We start from the raw sequence: 23,966 nt of genomic DNA on the forward strand, positions 1-23,966 counted from the left end.
TTGTTTCCTTTCATCTTTTGAAATAATTACTTTTCTTTTTGCCTTCAATAGTTTGTTCTGGTCATTAACATTTCTGTAAAATTAAGTTTGAAAGGTGCTTTTAATGTTCAGATAGACTGCAGTGCACATTTGGCTATTAAAATCAAGCTACTTAAGGCTGAACTAACGTTTAACATTCACAGCTATTTGAAGTAGTTCAGTGCCCAGTTTAATGGTGCTGCCGAGGGCAATGATCATATTACTTGTTATTATATCTGGAGGGATTGTAATTCCAGTAATAAAGACAATCAAGGGTGTTTCTGAACGCAGTGACACAAATGTTTTACACAGTGCTTTCCCACTAATAAGCTACAAAATATATTTTCGGGGGAAATGGTAAGTGGGAGGCAATCTATTTCATGAAAGTTCATTGAGGAAACCACCTATACCTATGGCATTAAAAATTACATTAAAAGCATCCTTGTATGTTTATATGCACACAAATGATCAGATGAATATGCATCTGTGGTAAGTATAAACTTATGACACAACTGCATTTGTTTTCTTTTAAAGGTAAAAATCAATTTTATTATTTTTTGTGGGTTTTATTGGTTTTTATTTATTTTTTTATTTTTATTTTTATTTTTATTTTTTTTGAGGTAGGGTCTCACTCTAGCCCAGGCTGTCCTGGAATTCACTATGGAGTCTCAGGATGGCTTGGAACTCACAGCAATTCTCCTACCTCTGCCTCCTGAGTGCTGGGATTAAAGGCATGCTCCACAATGCCCGGCTAATTTTATTATTTATTATTATCACATACCACAGTTAATTGGGAAAAATGCAATTAATCAATGATAATTCTGGAGCTGTTATGTTGCAAAATAATTTTTAGGTGCTATAGGAATATAAAAAGACTTACTTTGGGGAAATCATAATACATATCAGAATGATAGAATTTTGAGGAAAGGGACCATTACTAGGTAGGAAATCATTACCTTGATAATGATTAGTATAGGAAATGACTAGGTTGGTGTAGGAGGATAGGACTATGTAATCTTGAAAGGCTTTATGGAAGAAGTAAGACTTCAGTTAAGAATCAAAGAAAGTGGATGTTTTGATTAAATATAGTGAAGACATGTGGTGTCCCATGTGACATTAACAAATGTAAAGATACTGTGATGCTATGTTGATATTAATAATATTGTAGTTGTTTTATTATAACTAAACAGAATTAAAGTATAGAAGTTGAATGGCACTAGAAAGCAGAGTGCTGCTATTAGGAAGATTATTTTACATTTAAACTTATTTTTTCTTGTACTTTCCTATCTACAATATTTTGATATGATTCATAAAATCAAAATACAGTAAAATATAGCCTCAGGACAAGCATAGCTCTTAATACTTAATAAATATTAACTGAATATATATATATATTCAATAAAATAGCTTTATATATTCCAACACTTACAAGAAGTTGCCCACTTCTATGTTACACTATGTTATATTGTACATTTTTGTTTCATATACCTATATATATATGTTCATGTTATATATATTTTTATAATTTATTACTATTTTGTTTTTCAAAAACTGTTTATATTCATTCTTACATATGATAAATCTGAGGCAAAGAAAAAAGAGTTCACTCAGCCAGTAATGATAACTTAATGGAAACTGACATAGTAGTGTATTTAGACTTCATTACTATAGCAGGATTATTTTCAGGTTAACATGCTTATGACCCATATATGAAAGGTAAAATAAATCACATATAGTATTCATAAAATGTCAAAATGCCTTGTCCCTTGCTCATGCTACTGTAACAAGAGCACTATTATTGTAATGAGCTATCAAAAAATTGTTTCGCACAGTTATAAAGCCTGGGAAGTTCAAGATCAAATTCTCATTGAAATGCTCTGTCTTTTGGGATATAGATAAAAATATAGATTTAAAAATCTGTTATCTTCAAATATTTATAAGGTTACTACTGCATTATGACTTTCCTACTCAAAATACCATCTCAAAATACCATCTTAATATACCATCAACTTGGTCAATAACACTTCAGCATATGAATTGAGAAGAACAGAAACAATAAGCCCACAAAAAAACATAGACTTAAAGACCACACTAAAAATAGTGCATGTGATTTACTATGTGCTATAATCATTATATCTGATTAATTATGAACAAATATGATTTTTAATTTTTATTTATTTATTTATTTATTTATTTATTTGAGAGTGACAGACACAGAGAGAAAGACAGATAGGGGGAGAGAGAGAATGGGCGCGCCAGGGTTTCCAGCCTCTGCAAACGAACTCCAGACGCGTGCGCCCCCTTGTGCATCTGGCTAACGTGGGACCTGGGGAACCGAGCCTCGAACCGGGGTCCTTAGATTCACAGGCAAGCGCTTAACCGCTAAGCCATCTCTCCAGCCCACAAATATGATTTTTAGACCTTACCCTTTAAGATATAGGAGATGAGCAGTTTTTAAAATTATATATCTGTGTGTGTGTGTGTGTGTGTGTGTGTGTGTGTGTGTGTGTGTGTGTTACTCTTTTATCCCCTTGCCTCAGTTCCCATTCCCCTGGGGGCTCTCCTCATTAGGGTTATGATGTTCATTGTAGGGTCATGAAGGCCTCAGTCAGTCCCTATGAGGTAGTGAGGGGACCTGCCTCAGGGTATTCCTACCTGTTGCTTTTACAAGTTTTATACGCCCTCTTGCACAACATTCCCTGAACCATAGAAGGCCTGTTTTTAGTCTGATTTAGTGGTAAGTTCTTTGTAGCCTCTGGGTGTCTACTTTAATAAGTTTTGATTATTGAGAAATGTTTGGAATAATCTGTCTGAAAATTAGGAAAAAGATGTTGGCTGGAGATCTACATTTGAGAACACACAGCTTATTGATGGTTCTTAAAGCCATGAAAGTGGGGGGTGGGGAAGTCAGTATGAAGATTAAAGAGAAAAGAGACTAGGCCAATGACTAAACTCTCATGCATTTCAAAATAAATCTTGGAGATGAATACGTATTTGTGAAGGAAACTGAGAAGGGGCAGAAAAATTTAAAAATAGGGAATAAAATTGAGAGTAAAGGATGCCTTATAATTTAGATTAAAGAAGTACTTTAACACATGAGACATAATCAATTTTTGAAACCTTCTGAGAAGTTCAGCAAGATTTGGGATAAAATATGACCCTTGCATGGAATTTTGACTTGTTGACCAACTTTATAAGGGTAGTATTTATGGACAGATAATACCAGAAGCTTAACTGATGAACATTAGTGAGAGGACCAATTAGGTACACAGAACTCTTTTGCTACAAGAAGTAGCATGAGAAATGGTATGATCAGCGGGAGGTTTGGAAATATAGTTTTTAATATATAAACATTTCTAAAGCACCATTCCTAAATTGACATAGCACAATGAAATCAAGCTTGAAATACTCAAACATCAAACATATTATTCATATAGTCCATATACATGTCATATGCTCTTCTAAATTATAATTCAGGAAATGATCTAATAAAATATAAGAAAAAGACCAGCTGAGCTAATAAGCCCCAAATATGGATATGGTCCAGTGATTTGTATGTCAAAATTTAGTTAGCACATCAAAAAAGTAACCTTTTATAGGAGTATATGACTACTTATAAAAATAAACAAGAGAAGCCATGGAGAGATGAGTTTTAAACACTGCTTCTCCCTTTCATAATCACAAATTAAGATCATTGCCACTCCCCAATGTTTTCTTTATTTTATGTACCCTAGGAAAGATAGGAGAAATGAGCCAAACTGGTTAACAGCAAGATAAACACTTGACAGTGGGGAGACACTATTGAAATTAGAAAATATGGAACTTGGATCAATTTCCCTTCACTTCAAACTAGCGTATAGAACACAAAAGAAAAGTTCCTGGAGTAGTAAGTTGGGGAATGGAGATGCACACACATGGATAACTTAAATAGAAATCTGCTGTCCATTAGGTTTAGAGTGCTTGGTAATGATCATATCACAGCTGATACATCTGCAACCTGCAGGGACCAAGCCATGAGCAGTTAGCACTGGTGTCGTGGTTATCATCCTCATAAGGAAGCAGCCAAACTAATTATGCTAAATGATGGATGAGGATGTGGATGGAAATGCCATATCCAAATTGAGATGATGAAAATGGTTACTGGTTCTCCAATGAAAGGATATCAAATATTAACAGGATTTTCTACTAATTGTTTATAAGCCATTTATAAAAATTTCTAAGTAGCATCTTTATGTTAGTATATTATAAGTCAATTACAACATGGCATTGCTGTTAACTGATTTTTTTTAATTTAATGAACAGGCACTGTGAACAAATTTTAGACTAATGAGATAAAAAAAAAAATTTTTCAAAACAAATTTTCTTTCATCATCATTGCCTTTAATGAGTGATTGGATAATACATCACCTAACAATGCCACCGAAATCTACCGCCAACAGAGAAACAGATCTGTAGGGATTTTAATGGAATAAATTATTTTGTGTTCTGACACTTCAGTGAAAAATAAATGATTATGTATACTCAGTCAAACTAGAAAAAAATGTAATATTTCTACTACAAAATAAAAATGTGCATTCACTGGTACCATGTGATTCACAACAAATAGTGTCCTGGTTTATGGTATTTGAGATATTATTAAAAAGAAATACATTTCATTTACATCTTCATGTTACATGTCTTTTCATTATTTGGGGGCTATAGTGACATGTTAAATATTATTTGTAATTATGCCACATGACTAGTTCAAATTACTTAGTTTTGTTGACAATACCTACATTTCAAATAGAAGAGGAGTTTTCCTTGTTACCTCATGTAGAGTACCATCCAACCTGTGGCTGAATTACAGAGTTGGAGGGAAAAATAACTCAGAAACAATCAGCCACTCAGATAAACATTTATATTCACATTATAAAGAATGCATCTTTAAGTTCCTTAGGGAGAGGACTCAATTTGTTTCACATTTTTATTGTATTTTTGATTTGTTTTATCACCTTGATAATATACTAACTTAAGTTTAAAGTTGAATGAGGCCCTGAAAACAAGTCGAGGTTTTTTTTTGGTTGTTTTGAAAATAGCCCACATCTGCTAATTTTACATTCCCTTTTCTGATTTGTCCTTACAGGTGATGTTTGTTTTTCTCTTGGATTTCCAGACTCTTGGTTTTTGAAAAATATTACATCATATCTCCATTTTAACAGGTTTTATTTACATAGACAACAACAACACTTTTACTATTTTAGATCATTTTACTATGTATTTAAATATCTGTGTAACTGTGATTAATGAATAATGAAACAAGAGCAAATTTGTTATTGTTACAGCAAATGGTTAGGTTTTAATGCTTTTCCGTAGTTTTAATCATGGAAAAGGATCGGAACTACAATGAAGTACTTTTATCTTCCTAATAAAATAAGAGAAACACTTTGTATCTGATTTTTGTTTTTGCATGGCACCCCAACTTTCTAAATTTAAGTATGTATAGGTTAGGTCTTTAAAGGATGCCTGACTATTCAGGCTGTGTTTTATAGGTATGGCTATCTAGGTACATTACCATAGCTTTTAGATTGTAACAACCACTTGAAAACTGTTGAAATCCAGAAGGCTACATTTGATATCAATGAATCTTTTTATACCAAGGGCAATATAAATAGAGCTGATTTCAAATGCAACAGATGGTATTTAAACTATATCCCTGCCATTTATTTTTCAATTAAAATGCTAAATGTCACTGCTCTTTTTCAAAAGGAGCAACCATCTCCTATGTATTGAAACAAACAGCCATATACAGCTTTATCCTCTCTTTAAGTGAATTTCAATAAGGTATAAGATAGCTATAAGTGACAACACTGAACAGAGAAAAGATAATGTAATTTATGTGTAAGTGTGTTGATTTTATATGGAGTCACCTAAGGTCTTTTTAGTCATGTAAAAGACAATGCCAAGTGAATTTAAACCTCTTATTTTATTATGTACTCAAAGTAGATGCCATATTTTTTTCCAAATCATAAACAATTTGACAACGGTAGGAAGGAGACATTAATCAAAGTAAACAAGAATCTGGCTGGGAGACTGTTCAGTGGTTAAAGGCAATTGCTTTAATTTCTTAGTACTAATTAATTATTTTGTAATGCTATCATTCATGAAATTCTTTGATTTTGCTCAAGGAAAAAATATTTCACATTTACTGTTCCTTAGTAGAAATGCAGAAGGTAGTTTTAGGTTTCATATACACAAGACTACCACACTTGCATATGTACACATGGGGTTTGGTAATAAAAATCAAAATGTATAATCAAGTAAACTTGGAGACATGTCAACTTTTCAAGATAATTGATTTGTTGTCTTTCTTTCTACATTTATAAAGTGCTTTGTACCAGAATGTTTCAATGAACAGGATCAATGTGTCTGTGTGTCTAGATACAGATCAAGTTTTATTACCACTATGACTCCCACTTTTTAACATTTTTTTAAAAAAACTATATTTTTTATTTGAAACAGGGAGAAAGAGAGAGAGAGAGAGAGAGAGAGAGAGGGAGGGAGGGAGAGGGAGGAGAAGGTGTGTGGCAGGGCCTCTAGCCACTGCAAACGAACCCAGATGCATGTTGCCCCTTGTGCATCTGGCTTACGTGGGTCCTGGAGAATCGAACCAGGATCCTTTGGCTTTGCAGGCAAACACCTTAACTGCTAAGCCATCTCTCCATCCTGCTTTTTAACATTTTTATTGAGAACGTTAATATATGAACATATGGTATATTCCTATAAAGTTATAATCTTATGTTCCCTCTCCCCCATTCCTATTTCACTAAGGGCCCTTCTCAGTGGAGTTATTGGTATTCACTGTAGGTTCCTGAATGCCCCAATCTGTGTGTGTGTGTGTGTGTGTGTGTGTTTGGTGGGGGCAATGACTCAGAGTACAGCTTCCCACTTCCCACCATGTGGCTCTTACCTTATGTCTCCTCTTTTGCAATGTTTCTTGAGCCTTAGAGGGTGTATTATATGTCCCGATTAGTGTTGAGCTCTCTATAGCTTCTTTTTATTTTTCATTTTGTTAAAAGAATCTTTCTCAAACTCAAACTGGTCTTGAACTTCTCAGGTCACCCAGGCTTGCTGTGAACTCTTAATTCTTCTGCCTTCACTTCCCTAGTGTTGAGATGGCACAGTCATGCCACCAAGTCCAACCCAGCTTGATTCTTTATAATGATTCAATATTACACTAAATTTGTAATAAAGAAATATTCACACAAATGTCAGAATTTACAGTTTTTAAATTTCACTTTTTCAAAGGCTTAAAAATTATGTAAGAATAATTCAATTTCACTCTAAATGTTTTTAAAATGTATTTTATTTATTTATTTTGTGTGTGTGAGAGAGAGAGAGAGAGAGAGAGAGAGAGAGAGAGAGAGAGAAAATGGATACACCATGGCCTCTGGTCACTGCAAATGAATTCCAGTTGCATGTGCCCCCTTGTGCATCTAGCTTATGTGGGTTCTGGGGAAGGGAACCTGGGTACTTTGGCTTTGCAGGTGAGCACACTAACCACTTAGACATCTTTCCAGCCAAAACTATAAATGTTTTATTATTAATAAACCTACATTTAATTCATAAGCAGCAATTAGATAATTCTCAAAGAACAAGAATCTAACCCATAGCATGCTTAAAGAAATGTTTTAAATCACTCCCAAGATTTATATACTTCATTGTCCACCTATACAAGCACTTTGCATTCAAGGAATTGAAATGTTAGGAAAAAGAAATCAATACTCAATACTTCAGAACCTTATTGTTGAAACATGGTTTTTGAGCAGTATCCATGCACACAATTTGTAAAAGTTCCACTCTAACCATAGAATTAGTATTATCCTGTTGCGTGCTCTTTTCTTAAGTTAGGAACCATGGATGTTTTTCCAAGGGCACAGAATTCAAGATCTCCTTATCTTATGTTTAAGGATTTCTAAGCCTTTATTTACGCTATGTTTGCAGTGGTAGACTTTACAAATTTACATGTGAATTCCCATTCTATCAATAAAGAAAGCAATTTGCCTTATCCAATAAACCATCTCTCCAGCCCCCTTTTTGAGGCATATATTTTATATTTAGAGCATTTTTTTATATTTTAAAGAATTTTAAAACATATTAACAGATTATATATAAGATAGGCAAAAGAGATAAAAAAAAGTCATAGTGATGCAGCAGATTCCAACATTGGTTTGACATGAAGATGACAGTATTATGTATGCCAGTAAAGAGAAATTAGTTGAGAACTGTGATCACATGGCTGCCCCAAATTGGTAGGCCTATTTCTGAATAGTTTCATGTCATGATGAAATTCCATAGAACAAGTGTGCAATACAATGTTGGAAGTGCAAGACTAGAGATAAATTTAAATATAGCTGCTAAAAGTAAACTAGACTTTACTTATAATTTTTTTAGCTAGTAAATATAAACAAAATGGTACTGTGCCTTTAATTTATTCAGAAATTTAAATGTATGTAAGAGACAGAGGAATAATTTGTGTTTATGAAATATTTGTCAGGCTTAATCTAACTCAAAAAAGACTAGCTGAACAATAAGCAATTGTGGAATGTTTTGCATTTAATTATTGCAAATTTTATTAAATAAAAAATGAGGGCTGGAGAGATGGCTTAGTGGTTAAGGTGCACCCATTCTCACTCTCTCTCCTTCTCTCTCTAATAAATAAATAAATAAATAAATAATAAGCTTTATAAAATACTTTTAAAAAACTTAGATGACATGTTAGGAATAAAATAAGATATGAAAGTGGAATTTTAGTTTATCTTGAATGACATGAGAGGGAAATACATGCACACTCACACACACACACACACACACACACACACACACACATTTACACATAGCATCATCATTCTTAACCCCACTACCACCCTATTGATTCTCACACAAAAGTTGTTTAATTTTTAATTTATTTATTTCTTTTATTAATTAGTTTTTCACTCAGTGAATACAGTCAATTTGGTACCATTGTTAGGCTCATCCATGTCCTGCACCCTCCCCCTGGCTCCTCCTTGTTGAGGTATATGGGTGTGGAGTTAGCCCACAGTTATGGGTAAGAGAAATGTCTCTGCATATCATGACCCAACATATGGCTCTGACATTCTTTCCTCCCCCTCTTCCGCAAAATTTCCCTGAGCCATGTTGGGTTCGTTTTTTGGTCTGCTTCAGTGATGAGGTGTTGGGGCTTCTGGGTCTCTGGATATCTGATTTGGTAGGAGTTGATTGTTTTCTGTGTCGATCTCCTTCACCCTTTTTGAAGATAATTTACCCTAATAAAAATCTTAAATCTTGGGCTGGAGAGATGGCTTAACCGCTAAGCACTTGCCTGTCAAGCCTGAGGACCTGGGTTCTAGGCTCAATTCCCCAGGACCCACGTTAACCAGACACACAAGGGGGGCACGCTGGAGGTCCTTTGCAGTGGCTGGAGGCCCTGGCATGCCCATTCTCTATCTATCTATCTGCCACTTTCTCTCTCTCTTTGTCACTCTCAAATAAATAAATAAACAAAAAAATTTAAAAATCTTAAGTAATTATTAAGATGTTTTGAAAACTAAAAGAAAGGTTATAAACAAATCATTACTGTCAAATTTTTGCTCCTTAAGTCCCAAATGTAGGATTCCAGCACCTTTATCACTTTAATCTCTAAAGTATTCTTACGCACACTGGATATTTTATGCATACACAAAGTTCAGAGGACATTTGATCATGTAAAATGTGATGTATTAATGAAATTATTAAAATTATTTGTACTTTGTGTAGAAAGAATACAGCTTATGCTAACAGGTTAGTGCATGTTGTGACTTCATTTTAGAAAATGTTGTAATATTTCAAACTGACAGCAAGATTATTTATTATCATAGTAGCATACTGATTGAATAGTTCTCAAAGCCTTTAAAAATTTAAAGAGCCAGGACTATAAATATTAGAAAAAATTGAAGAATTTGAGCTTTGAAATATAACAAGACTGTTATCAATCTTAAAATTCCTTATAAGATACTATTGGGAGGACATTGTCTTTATAAGGCTTTTAATATGTTTACAGAAAAACATTTTGTCCCATGATTGATTTTTTTCCCAGTGCTTAAATACCATGGAAAAATATATTTCCATCAGCTTTATAGTTTTCTATATGTATTATGTACATACCTTTTATTTGCTCATATATAAACAATATTTCAGAAAGATAGGATACATTTGAACAGAGAATACAACTTTCAATGGATATGCACAGTGTACCCAAATGAATGCCAGGTCATTAAGAATAGTTTTTGTGCCATTCTTATTTTACAATTGACCTAAAATGTTCCTATTTTATACCTTTAATTTATTATAGATATTTTACAACTAACAAGGTTTACTTTTGGGTTTCAATGGTGATATGTATTTAATATGTGTGAAGTCTAAACATGGCATAATAGTAAAATATTCCCTTTATAGCATGTTTGATTACATAGCAAAGTAAATGAGAAATAATAACTTGTGACCTAAAAGTACAGCCTGAATGTATCCCAAACTTTGGAAGATGGTTGGGATTTCAATAAAATTTTGCTTAGCAGAGTCAACTTCATAGGCAAATTGGGGAGAGGGAGAATATGCATTATAAGTATCCAGATAAGGAATTTGTAACTAAAGTAGGAAAGCAACACACAGCAATGCTCAAACATAGGTGGCATATTGGAATTACCTTTTACTCTCCAGTAAGTTTGCTTACAACACAAAAACTGTGGTAGATGAAGTTAAATTGTGACATGATTTTTAAGGTAAATTCTAATAAATTGTAATATTGTTTGTGCTTGGAAAGAATAGGTTTATTATGGAAGATTTTGCAGGAATTTCAGCTGGAAGTAAGAAGAAAACCATTACAGGGGATAATTTCAATTCTGTGTAAAAAACTATAATATTGAGACATTCACACTGGAAAAAATGACAAATATGAACTGAATAATGGGTGGGATGTGACAAGGCAGTGAGCAAAGTGATCTTCCCTAGTGATCAAGCAGTATTAGGAAAATGACCATTTGTAAGGGAGCTGGATAGACCCAGCTGCTCAGGTGAAGGAGACATGTTCCTTAAGGTCAGTCAAAGCAAGTGAGAATACATACAGAACAAACAGGAATGGCTAACAAGTGATGCTAAATTGAATATAACTTCAGTGAATACAAATGCTATGATGTCTGTTCTTACAGTTCATTATCCAAAACAATGAATAATTAAAATGTATAGAGGAACTGGAATCTAGCTCAGAAATATTTGGTGATGTGTTCAAGCCTGGTATTACTGAAAGATATTAGGTAGTATATATTAATTTTAAATATTCTGTTTATTTTCCTTTCTTCATATTATAAGATTTTTCTTACCCAATTCAAAATGCTTAACCATTCATAGAAATAGACAATGTCACACTATTTTGATTATATATTATGTATAAACTTTTCTAGGAACTTGCATAAAATAAATTGTAAAAATATCTACTTGGATGTGGAGATTGCTAAATCAGTAAAACACTTGCCACATAATCATGAGGACCTGAGTTTGAATCCTTAGCACCCATGTGAAAAGCAGATATGGAAGAATACATTGTTCATCCTGAGACTTTCTAGCTAGGTAGTCTAAACAAACTGGTGAGCTCTGTGTTCAAGGAAAGGTCCTGTGTCAAAAATGTAAGGTGGTGAGCAATTGAGGAAGACACTTGACATCAAACTTTGACCTCCGCATGCACACACATTCCCATGTGTATACAGACATACACACACACTAAACACACATGTATCTGTGCACACCACAAACACTATCATTGACTGAGTATGCATATATTCATTTTGATACAACATATCACTGAGATTTGAGAACTGATTATGCAATTTCCTTTTCTCAAAAAACAAGTATCAGACCACTTCTTACTATGTAGCTCAGGTGAGCCTCACACTTGTGATCGTCTTCTCAGTATGAGCACCATCCCTGGTGATAGAATTATATAAGTACATCACCATTTCCTGTTATCTCCTTATTTCCAGTTTTGAAGGATAGTATGCATCTTTAGTAAATATATATTATAAAGAATCATATTTGCAGACCAAACAACTCTATACTAGCTTCTATAGTGTAGTCTCTGTGTCTCTGCATGGATATGGATATAATTCTGCTTTATATTTGAGATTTTTATTTCAAAATAAAGCTCTTTTGACTGAAGATGATAAAAAAAATCCTCAAGTACCATGTTGTTAAGGAAAGAAAAAAAATGTCTGTAGTGTCTTTGCTTCAACATCTGCTGTTCCATAGAGATCCATTAATATTAGTAACCAATAGCCAGTGAACTAATATCAACATTAATAAAATAAGGCCAAATTTGGCAGGAAAAAAATAAGGTACATTTTCTTCTATTCTTAATACAAAACACCCTTGCCTTAAACTTAGAAGTCTCTATGAGAATAAAAATGTAGCTGCAATTAAATCTAAAGGAAATTAAAGCCCAAATAACATGATTGATTCTAAAGTCTTGCAACTACCTTTGTTGAGATTACTTGCAAGAAGCACAGGGTTTTTGTCTGCATATTGGGAAAGCAAATTACAATGCTAGTAAGCTCTAATTTGTTGTAATACTGACCACTAGGACCTGCACTTAATTTACTACAAGAAATCTAAACAAGGCATTGTCGCAGGAAAAAACCTGCAATCAGTATATATCTAGTGCAATTCTTTCTGAACAATGTATGTAGAAATGGCAATGTTTCAGATTCAGTGAATCTTTATTAAGGGTCTACTAAATTTTAATTATCATGCTAAATACTTCTACTTCAGTTTTTTTTTTTTCATCAAAACCTTCCATAAACACTTTGAGGTACTGCTTCCTGTTCTATAAATAGGACACTGAAATAGAGACAGAGGGGGAATACCATACCATATCATTTTTTTATGTGATTGATGTTGTAGAAATGTAAAAACTATTGTAAATACACCCATGAGGGAAAGATAAGATTTATGCATGGATGTATGGATAAATGTGTATATTTATTTATGTGGTTCCCATTAGAACATTTATAAGAGGTAAAGATCTGTAGATTGTTGCATGGACTATTCTTATCAAATTTTCCCTAACAAAGACATCCTGATTTTGAATCACTGCTTAGATTTATTCTTTTAAATTTTAGTTTTTAATCTTGTACCAAAATAGCCCCTGCCCTTTTTTCATTTTATTGGATATAAGTAAATATAATCTAAAATATTTATAGACCCATTTGATTTATTAATTGATCAGTTATTTAATAAAGAAAAATGTATTGTTTTTACATTATATATTACAACCTAAATAACTTTTTTAAAAGTTTTGTATTTATTTTATTTTATTTATTTGAGAGAGAAAGAAGCAGAGATAGAGAGAGAGAGAGAGAGAGAGGAAGAGAGAATGGGCACGTCCCCACATTCAGCCACTGTAAATGTACTCCAGATGCATGCGCCACCTTGTGCATCTGGCTTACCTGGGTCATGGGGAATTGAACCTGGGTCCTTAGGCTTCTCAGGCTTAACAGCTAAGCCATCTTTCCAGCCCCTAAATGACTTTTTATAATCTCTAAATCATTTGAAGAATTGGTCCTCCTTGCTTTTATGTAATTTTGGAAGCTTGGAAATTCCTAAAGTTAGTTTTCATTTTGAGTGATTTCTTGAGTTCTAAATAATAAACGTTTAGTGTTGTGGGAAATAATATTAATCATTTTCAACAAATAACTTATATATGTCTCCAATGGTGTTTGGTTGTTTATCTCTTTATTTATTTATTTTTTTGTTTTTATTTTTATTTATTTGAAAGCAACAGAGAAAGAAAGAGGCAGAGAGAGAGAGAAAGAGAGGGAGAGGGAGAGAGGAAGAGAGAGAGAATGGGAGCACCAGGGCTTCTAGCCACTGCAAACAAACTCCGGACCCGTGCGTCCCCTTGTGCATCTGACTAACGTGGGTCCTGGGGAATCGAGCCTCTAACTGCGGTCCTTAGGCTTAACCGCTAAGCCATCTCTCCAGCCCGGTTGTTTATCTTTAATTGTGTGTGTTCTTTCAGGTTTAGGTAAAATTCTAGTCTGTATCTCAAACTTTTTAAAAGTCATTTCTATAGCACATTGGTTTCTAAAATGGGCTTACCATACCAGCAGCATCAGCATCAGCATCAATTAGATTCATAAGAAATTCATTTTCCCAGGCCAGGCTGCAGACTTACTGAATCAAAAACATAGCAACCAGGAAATGTATTTTTCTAAGTCATGCCCGTCATCCCTATGCTTGAGAACCACTGCTGCAGGGAGGTTGATTAATAACCCACCCCCTTTACCTATCACTAACCCTCTGTACTCATATGTTAACTAAATGGGAAAAAAACAGTGACTTTGAAGTTGACACCTGAATTGCCTAGCCAGAGTAATAAATTTTGCTTCTTGATTTGTACCAGATTAAGAAAGGTGTTATTCCCTACTTGATGAAAATGATTGTACATCTCCTGGCAAAGAAGCAAGATGAGAAATCTGCTTTACAGCCTCTATAGTCAGACAGATGAATGAAGTCCCTATGGCTAAATGCAAGTGTATATTGTAGCCCTGAGGGCATTATATCCAATAAAGCAGGATGAAAAAAAAACAATATAAGTGAAAAGGCCAACTAATTGATAGAAATGAACGCCTTTACCTGCCGTCCAGCTGAAATAGATTTCTTAAAACATCTCTTTTGCACATTATTTCTATTCCAATCCTGTCTCAGATTTGCCAGTTTATGATATAGGTGATAATATTATTACTACTTCACTCATGAAATATTCTCTTCTTTCCAAACAAGGAATTTGTATATGATTCTAATACTCTAGTTGTTTGTATCAATAATGTTCTTGCAGGTGCAGGTCAAATCTTACTACTGTATTTGAAACTTTGGTCTGTTCTGTACCTTCATCCTTTATTTCTAGGCTTTATAAGAGCTATAGATACTTCAAAACAAACAGGTTTGCTTTATTTATTATACAATAATAGATTATCTCAGAGACAAGAAGTAGATATGTGTGCTAGAATAGTTCTTTACTGGTCATTTTATTTTTCCTCAAAGATATTGGTATGTAGACAAGTTCAATAAATGTAAGATAAACATTCTATACCAACAGTATATGCATTATTCAAAATTACAAAACTTCGTTTTTCACACTATTTACAGAATTGCTCATTGTTTAGAAACTATAGTACAGCAGAAACAGTATAGTTCTACCATTTTTCCTTCTTCCAACCACATATTTGCAAATCCATTTTTAAATTATATAGTCATATACAGTCTGGTCTTTTTAAGTAGAAACAATATACTCAATACAATGGTTAGAAATCTTAAATGGGTTTTATATTATTAGTCTATGTATCCACAATCACTTCAAGGAGATAACATAGTTTGTGTTATGTATCCTGCTGGCAGCAGTCAGTAAATTAAAACCAATGGCCTTGATTTCATATAGAGTTATATTCTAATCAAATATAATATGTAATACAAATATTTTGATTCATACTGTGGTACAAATTGCATAAGAAAGCATATAAAAGTGGCAGAGATGGAGGGGTGTAGGCTACAATGTTATAGAGAATGAATGAAAATGATAGGTTTTACTACTAAGGTGACAGTTGTAAAAGTAACAAAGGTTGTGACAGAAATTTAAACCTATATCCATTCTAAAGCAAACTTATATGGCACTTTATTAGTTCCAAGTCACTGATTTGAACATTATTTTCTTGTTAAGCTTATTAATATATAGGAGACATTTAGCTTAGAAAAGAAGATGCAATTGACTATCAATTCTTTTGAGGTTACCCTGTATATAACTCTAGAATATTGATTACCAAGGAGTATTGACATTTGGACAGATAGTTTTTATTAGTTTTAATTAGCTTATAATTGCAATGGATTTCATTATGACCAGTTCATAACATTAGGTTCTTACTCAAACCCTTCTACTTTGCTGTGGAAGTGAGGAGGGTAGTCCTGTGACTTTTAGGACATCTTGCAGTATGCTGTGCTCTACCACTAGATGACAGTAGCAGGCTTCTTTCCTCTCTACTCCTTCAGTTCCAGTCTTTGACAACCAATATAGTCTGCAGTTATTGGCAAATGTCCTTTGAGCAGCAAAATGTCCCCCAGTTTCAAACCACTGACCGATGTCTCTTCAACCTTCCATTACTGGGAAAATAACATCAACCTAACTAAATGTGTATCAAAGACAGTCATATTATCCCATTGTCAGCAAGAAAAAGGTATTTCTGAATGTGATATTTCAGAAGGTATAGTAGTTGTTTACATCATAAAGATTATTATCTTCCCCTCATTCTTGTCTGGAAATAATCAATCCCTATTTATTTTAAAAAGTATATTCATTGCAATTACTTCTGGTCAAACATTTTTCAGTGAAGTTTACAAATAGTAGCTAATTAATCTATACAACAACACTGTCAGGCAAATATTACTATTGCTCTAACATTGTAGATAGGAAAGTGAGGCACTGACAGGTGGAATAACACTCCCAAGGTCTTGCAAAACTTAATAAGAGGGATCAAGCCACAAAGTGTGTATGCAATACTGTGGCATTCAAATTCAAGTATCTTTATCTCTTCACTACAGAATCTGCCACCCTCTCTTGACACTTAACACATGCTATTATTTAGAGATAGATTGTTGCATGTGTTAATTTACAAATCATAACCACATATTCATAGTGTGATCTTTCAACACATGTGTGTGATGCTCAATCATCAAAACAATTGATAATTAGAATTTTAAAGATTCCAAGATATTCTGCTTTTAAAACATTTAGCAAATAAAAAAGAGAACTACAGTCTCTGAAATCTGACTTTCACATAATTGAAAAATAATGTTTATAGAGATGGTCCATGGAATATTTTGGTGAATATTCATATTGAAATTATTAGGATTTTATCTGAAAGTCAGTTTTCACAGGGCACCTTGAAATGTATCTTATAGCTATTGCTTTAAGGGAAGCTGTTTTACACAGTTTAGCCTAATGTTTATGAAAAGTAATTCTCTAATACTTTTTCCCCTTTTTAGCATCACAAATCTCTGGTGGAGGTTCTGTGGAATATAATTCTAAAGACAGTATGACCACTCTTCAGTTAGAAAGAACCTAGATTACCTTTTGTCCTCCCTGCTTTCTTGTCTCCTCTTGTCCCCCTCTAATGTTCTCCCTATCTAGTTTCATTCCATATACTTGCTCTTGGATCTCCCTATTTCCATACATAAACATTAAAAGTCAGGGTTACCATATATGACAGAACATCTTATTTTTGTCTTTCTGAGCCTGGGATATCTCACTGAAGGGGAGAGGGTATGTGTAGAAGTAGAAGAAGGAATAAAAAACAAAATTTGTTTTAATACCACCAAGATGAATCCTAATTATTTGTATGCTAACAACAAAAGAAAGGACATAGGCAATTCAATTTTTTTCCCAGACTGTGGTAGTTTGAATAAATATAGCCCAATAGATTCAGGAGTTTTATTAAATATTCTTAAATTTCCAGCTACCTGGCCAGAGGAGATATCACTGGGTGGATCTTAGTGCGCAGCCCTAAGGTGTGGTGGTGTACTTGCAATTCCAATCTAAAGATATGCAGAGTGCCTGAGTTCCACCTGAAATTCCTAGGTGTGCTTGTGGGTGATATGGTTTTTGGGTTTTTTGGCTTGGGGCTTTTCTCATTATGCTTTGTCCTTTAGCAGGCCCCTACTTCTTCTGCCATTATGGAACTTCCTCTGGATCTACAACCTTCAATGAATATCACTCCTTCCATAACTGTGCGGTTTGGAAATTTATCTTAGCAGACTGATACTGTCTGCCACACAAAGTCATGTCTTTGAATTCCTGGAGGCCCTTAGCAGTATACACCACACAAACATGTTGAATTGTCCACTTCTGTAAATTAGATATATTTTTTCTAAAATAATGTCCCAGTTCCTTAATAAAAAACTTATCATTCTGCCAAGCCCAATTTTAGTATGCCTAAAATTGGCTCTTAGAATAACGTAATCTGCAAGATAGTTTAATTCTAACTCAGACTTTGTAAAAGAGAATGTTATTCCAAATTGTAAATATGAAGATCTAAAGTAAAACATGATCAGATTTGATTTTTGCAGCATTATATCTCACTTTCACAGGTTGCTAGCTGTGCATTCTTGTGTGAATATTTTGGTTATTGAGGTTTTTTTTGAAATATTGTATTTAATCTCCTTAAAGAAGTGATGTCCAAGTTTTTCTTTTCCATGGTTGATGACAACACTTAATGAGTCATTGTTCAACTGAAATTTTGAACTCTGCCTTATATTCATGCAGGTTACATCATGATACAGTAGTTGGTTGTTGTTATTTTTCCCCAGTTAGGAAGAGGGAAGCAGGTGTCTTTCTTGTGCTGAATGTAATACTAATGACTTCGACAAAGGAGAGTCCCTTAGGTCATCTGTATTTAAGGGAACACTCTCAAATCAAATAATGGAATATAATTTACTTGTTAAAGAATCAAACTGATGACCTGGTAGGTATCTGCAATTTTACAGTCCTCTTTGAGTCAGCCTTGTTCAATTTCTATTCCTCTATCACAATTCTCAAAGCCCAAGGGGGGAAAACACAACTTCCCAAAAGATTGGTAGAATAAAAACTGGAATTATCTGAAATATTTCTAGCAGCCTTGACTTTAAAGATACTTTACCATATATTTATCCTTTTCTTGCTACAAATAATATTCTTGACAACTTTCCCATCTATTCATCTGTGCCATAAACAAGAAATTAAAATGCTTCTTCTATGAGTGGATTGCCAAGTGCTATTATAAAGTGTTGAAGGTTTAGGTAACAGGCTCAATAAAAGCAGTCTCCACTTTGCTTCAATAAATGGAGACTGTGCTCATGTCCTTGAGTAAATAGCGGTTGTCTTATCTTTATATTTTAGCTTATACCATTGCATTATATGTGCTGATAAAAGTTTTAATCTATACATTTTGAATACCAATCTTAAAGCAAAATATTCCATCAAAACCCTTTCTCCTAGGATTAAAAAGAGATACTCTTAACTGACAATGTATATTTCTAGCACATCTCTTTTTCAATTTTATTCATAATTAGGCTTTCTCGAGCCTACCTAACAAATTTCTACATAACAGGGCATTTATTTAAACTCTGAGAAAATGTAGATGGATTAAAATGTGAGGACCTATTACAAGCTTCAAATCAACTTTGAATGGATTTATTATTCATTTGTGTTATTTAAAATCACAAAAAGTCCTGATGAATACTTTGACAGTTACTACTCATATACACAAAAACATAATACACTTCCACTAGACTTTGGCTATTACAAACCTTATCATGCAATGTGACCTTGATCTGAAAAGCAAGTTTGGTTAACACAGAAACTTAATCATAACAAGTCATAAGTAGGATTCTTCATCTTTACTGCCCTTTTTCTAGGACTAGGAAATTTATTGCTTGTGGGACAGGAAGGATATGAACAATGGTCCAAATAGAGTCCAGGGTTATCTCATCTGTGTGAAAACTGCTCCTGAAAATCGATGTGACCTCTGCTACACTGTCATCCAAGTTCCCACCCTCTGTGTCCTATTTGTCTTTTGGTAGAAGCTTAGATCTGTGTGCTGTCTCTATGTGTCTCTCTTGGGCCAGATTATCAAAATGAATCATTGCCTGCATGCCTCTTATATTTCTATTTATTTTCCTGGTACTGACTAGGTGTGATGAAATATGATCCCTTTTGCATTTGATCCTCACTGCAGCAAGCAACACCTAATTCAGCTGTGTCTATCTCTTTAAAGAAGAGTAATACTATTTTGAAACTTCAATCTACTGTATAGCAGCATTACAAACCATAGACCATGCAACCTGTCTTCATAATCAATAGTAATTTTCCTTTCAGGCAATTTAATGTTATTTATTTCATCTTCAAATTTTATAAGACTTCTAGTGGTTTTAACATAGTTTTAATTTTGTTTTATACATGCTGAATATATTGCTTGTCTTTTAAGAAGAAATAACTTTTAGAGGCTTACTATTGAAGTTATCTGCGTGGAGTAATAGATGACAAGAAGTCCTCTAATTTTAAAAAAGTCTAAAACAAAATATTTATTCAGGGGAAATATAATATTGTCTCTAAATTAGCAGGAAGTCAATTCTCTATAGCAGTTTATTTTGTAAAAAAAATTAGGTCTTTCAGCCTACATAAATTGATGCTTTAGATTTATAATCATTAATGTAAAGGTGTAAAACTTCTCTAGCTATTAGAAATATTGATTGATTATTAAGTCTTGCACCTAATGACTGAACTCATGTGAAAACAATAAAAAGTTATACAAATACAAATAACAAACAAGACAAGTAAAGCTTAACGTTTCTGGTCTAATTGTTATGACATGAATACTAAAATAATTAGACATGCTGGCTAAGTCTTGTTTTAGGATTTAGAATTTATTTTCACTAAAAACATTTCAAAAGAAGACATGTAGATGGTGTGTATGTGAATAGGTTCACAGACTTTGTAATAACTTATTAATTCCCTCTAAATACTATAGTCCTTTCAAATCTATTTGAGAGAGGGAGGGAGGGAGAGAAGGAGAGAAAGATGGAAGTAGGGAGAGAGAACAGGCAGAAGGGAAGGAAGGAAGGAAGGAAGGAAGGAAGGAAGGAAGGAAGGAAGGAAGGAAGGAAGGAAGGAAGGAAGGAAAAAAAGATTAGGATTCTATAAGATGTTATGGATAGCTGGTTATATGCCTATAATCCTAACACTCTAAAACGTGGGACACTGAGGCAGAAGGATAGAGTATTTGAGGATAGCCTGAGCTATATAATCCAACCCTGTCTCATCCCCCTCAAAAGAGGTTAGGATTAATTTTGAATATTAATATTAAATGCCTAAATATTATGGTAATAAAATTATAGGGGTATTGTATAAAACACATGTATTTTGTGTCTATGATCAATATACTCTGTTTTTAAATTTTTCTGATAGACAATTCCAACAAGGTAACCATCATAGATTTCTGTACTAAAAAGAATAATGGGATAGTATGTCCATTTTTGTATCAGATACAGAGAAACTATGATATATGGTGTAGGTATATCATATAAGAGAATGGTAGCCAGAATTCAAGTAGATAAACAAATAGTTAAGATTTAAAAGGTATCAGGAAATTTCCTTTAGAGTTTGATGTACCTTTCTAAAACAAATCTGAAATATTTTAGTGGAAAAATATATTGATATCTCTGTATATGAAACTGGAAAGAATCATTAAATAATAACATTAACACTAGAATGAATTCACATTTCTAGTATGTAGTTAATGTTTAAATATTAGAGTTACTGGCATATTAACACTAGATGTAGTATATTTACAGAAGGAAGTATTATTCATCAATAAAAAGGACTGCTGATACATGCTACACATATTAAACCTTAAAAATAAAATGCAAAATGAATGGATCCACTACCAAAATGCCACATGTATGTTTCTATTTCAACAAACCATGTAGCAAAGTCAAAACTTCAGAAGCAAACTAAAATAATCAATGAAGAAATTTTGTTGTGCAGTTAAAGTAAGTGAATTTTATTGTATGTAAGTTATACACCAATAAAGCTGTTAATAATGAAGGAAGGAAGAAAGATATTGAAGAAAAGTAAAGCCAGCTTATGCATTTCAAGGAGGTGGTCTGATTCTCCAGCTAATGTATATTCATAAACATATGTCAGTTGTATATCTTTTAAATTAATTTCTTCAGATTTCATGCTTCTTTAACAATACATGTGTAATTTTCATGAATTCTATAGGAAATCATTCATTTTGAGAAGTAACAGGCAGCTGAAGACCTCTGATTATGAATGTCCATCATTTAATTTTAGGAACAAAATCAATAAAGATGACTATAAAATGTGATTTGGTGAAATATTTCAGCTGTTAATTTGTGTACCTTATAACATTAATTTTATATTTGCAGAAGAGGTACCAGTTCAAATTCCAATGATGAAGTCACCCTTGGACAAGATTCAATTAACTCCTGGACAGGCGTTGCCTCCTGGATTCCCGGGACCATTCATTTTTGCTGATAGTCTATCTTCTGTGGAGACTCTGTTGACCAACATTCAGGTCAACAATATTTCTATAAACAAAATAAATGTAATACAAGACATTAGCACCTACATAAATTATTTAATATTTGATAAGTTAAAACAGATAAGATGAACTGCATGTCGTCTACTATACTTTGACAGGGTCTGCTAAAAGTGGCTTTGGATAATGCTCGCATTCAGGAGAAGCAGATTCAGCAAGAAAAGAAGGAATTGCGAATGGAGCTCTATAGAGAAAGAGAAATTAGAGAAAACCTTGAAAGACAACTTGCAGTTGAGCTTCAAAGCAGAAGTAAGTTTTAAATGTAAACTTAAATAGTGGACAATGTGTTGGAAATACTTTTCATGTTAATAGAGGTATTGTCAGGGTTAGGCTTGGAACTGCTGAAAATGAATTAAAAGCTAAAATGAAAATACTGTATATAAGATATAAAGTAAGAAATGTATACTAACTCTCTATTTACTAAGAGATAATGATATAGCTATCGTTTTCCTCAATTGCAGATTTAGAAATAGGTAGTTATCATTCTCTCACTATTTAATAAAATGCATTTAAATATAGGTAATACCATAATCTTTATATATAGAATATTTAATCTTTACTGGGCTCAGAGCTATATTCCCGGGTTATAAAAGGAAATAATTCTCAGTCCCTGTCCTTGTTTAATTTATATTTTAGAAGGCCAAGACATTCAGTTAATTTCATGATAAAATGGCAAGAATGGTTATGCATGATCTTTATGGTTATATAGCATAATTCATATCGTTAACTTAGGTTGTTTGAATGGAAAGTGCTATACTAATGCTGATAACTGAATTTGAGTCTTAGAGGACCAGTGGGCATAAATGAAAAGGGATGTGAATACATGAGTGATTTGGGCATGTTAGACAAAAGTATTGGCATAGGTATGGAAATTTAAAAAATGTACATGGGAGGCTGTAGAGTTTAGTATTTGCATGACTTTGAATTATACAGTGTGTGGTAAGAAATGACACAGAAAGTTGGGGTTAGAAGTGAAGTTATGTAGAATATTTGTTACTGTGCAAAATATTAGCTTGGAAGTTATCTTGTAGCTGATAGAAAATAATAAAAGATAATTAATGGGGTGACCTTGTTTGATTTCTATTGACTAGGTCACTGCAATGATGGGGATTAATTAGGAAAGGGTTATTGTGAAACTGGAAGTAAGAAAAGGACATTATGGAGATTATTCTCATGTAAACAGTAATGAACTCAAGTGACTTAACAGAGGTATAGATAGAGGCAGAGAAAAAAAATAATATAGAATGTTGAATTGTTCAAAGTAAAATTAATTGTCCAATGGAGGGTAGTTATTTGGTTATCCAAAGAATAAGATATAAATAAGAATAATTCAGGGGATGGCAAGATGGTTCAGTGAATAGATAAAATGCTTGTAATACAAGAGTACCATAGTTCAGAAGCTCCACACCAGGGCAAAAGCCAGACATTGTGGCTGGCAGTTGGGAAAGGTGTTGAAGCAGGACAATGACTAAGAATCCAGTGGGCCCACTAGCCTAGAGAAAGCAATGGTGAAGATGTGGATCTTCTCTCAAAGAAGGTGGAAGGTGAGGACTGATGTCACACATGTTAATTAACACATGATAAAACCACAAGTAGAGTACTTCATATCAAAGGCACAAACTTTGAAGTTCACTTTTATGAATAATTACCATAAATTCTTTACATTTACCATAAAATACTACATAGAAGCAAAAGTAACTATGGTTAATTTCAGCTTCTTTCCCTTATTACTGTTCTATG

The 23,966-nt window shown here is 33.3% G+C and overlaps 1 protein-coding gene across 5 annotated transcripts in view; it reads left to right on the forward strand.

Annotated features, from left to right (window-relative positions):
- Positions 1-23,966, forward strand: part of Dach2 (dachshund family transcription factor 2) — a 556,554-nt gene that overhangs the window by 510,199 nt on the left and 22,389 nt on the right. For 3 of the 5 annotated variants that reach the window (XM_045140992.1, XM_045140996.1, XM_045140994.1), the window contains 2 exons: positions 22,054-22,232; positions 22,328-22,475. In XM_045140992.1, coding sequence (XP_044996927.1) covers positions 22,054-22,232; positions 22,328-22,475 — 327 coding nt within the window. The remainder of the gene's footprint in view (positions 1-22,053; positions 22,233-22,327; positions 22,476-23,966) is intronic. The other 2 variants (XM_045140993.1, XM_045140995.1) reach the window with 1 other exon arrangement.

This window comes from Jaculus jaculus, chromosome X (assembly GCF_020740685.1).
Source record: "Jaculus jaculus isolate mJacJac1 chromosome X, mJacJac1.mat.Y.cur, whole genome shotgun sequence".
NCBI lineage: Eukaryota > Metazoa > Chordata > Mammalia > Rodentia > Dipodidae > Jaculus > Jaculus jaculus.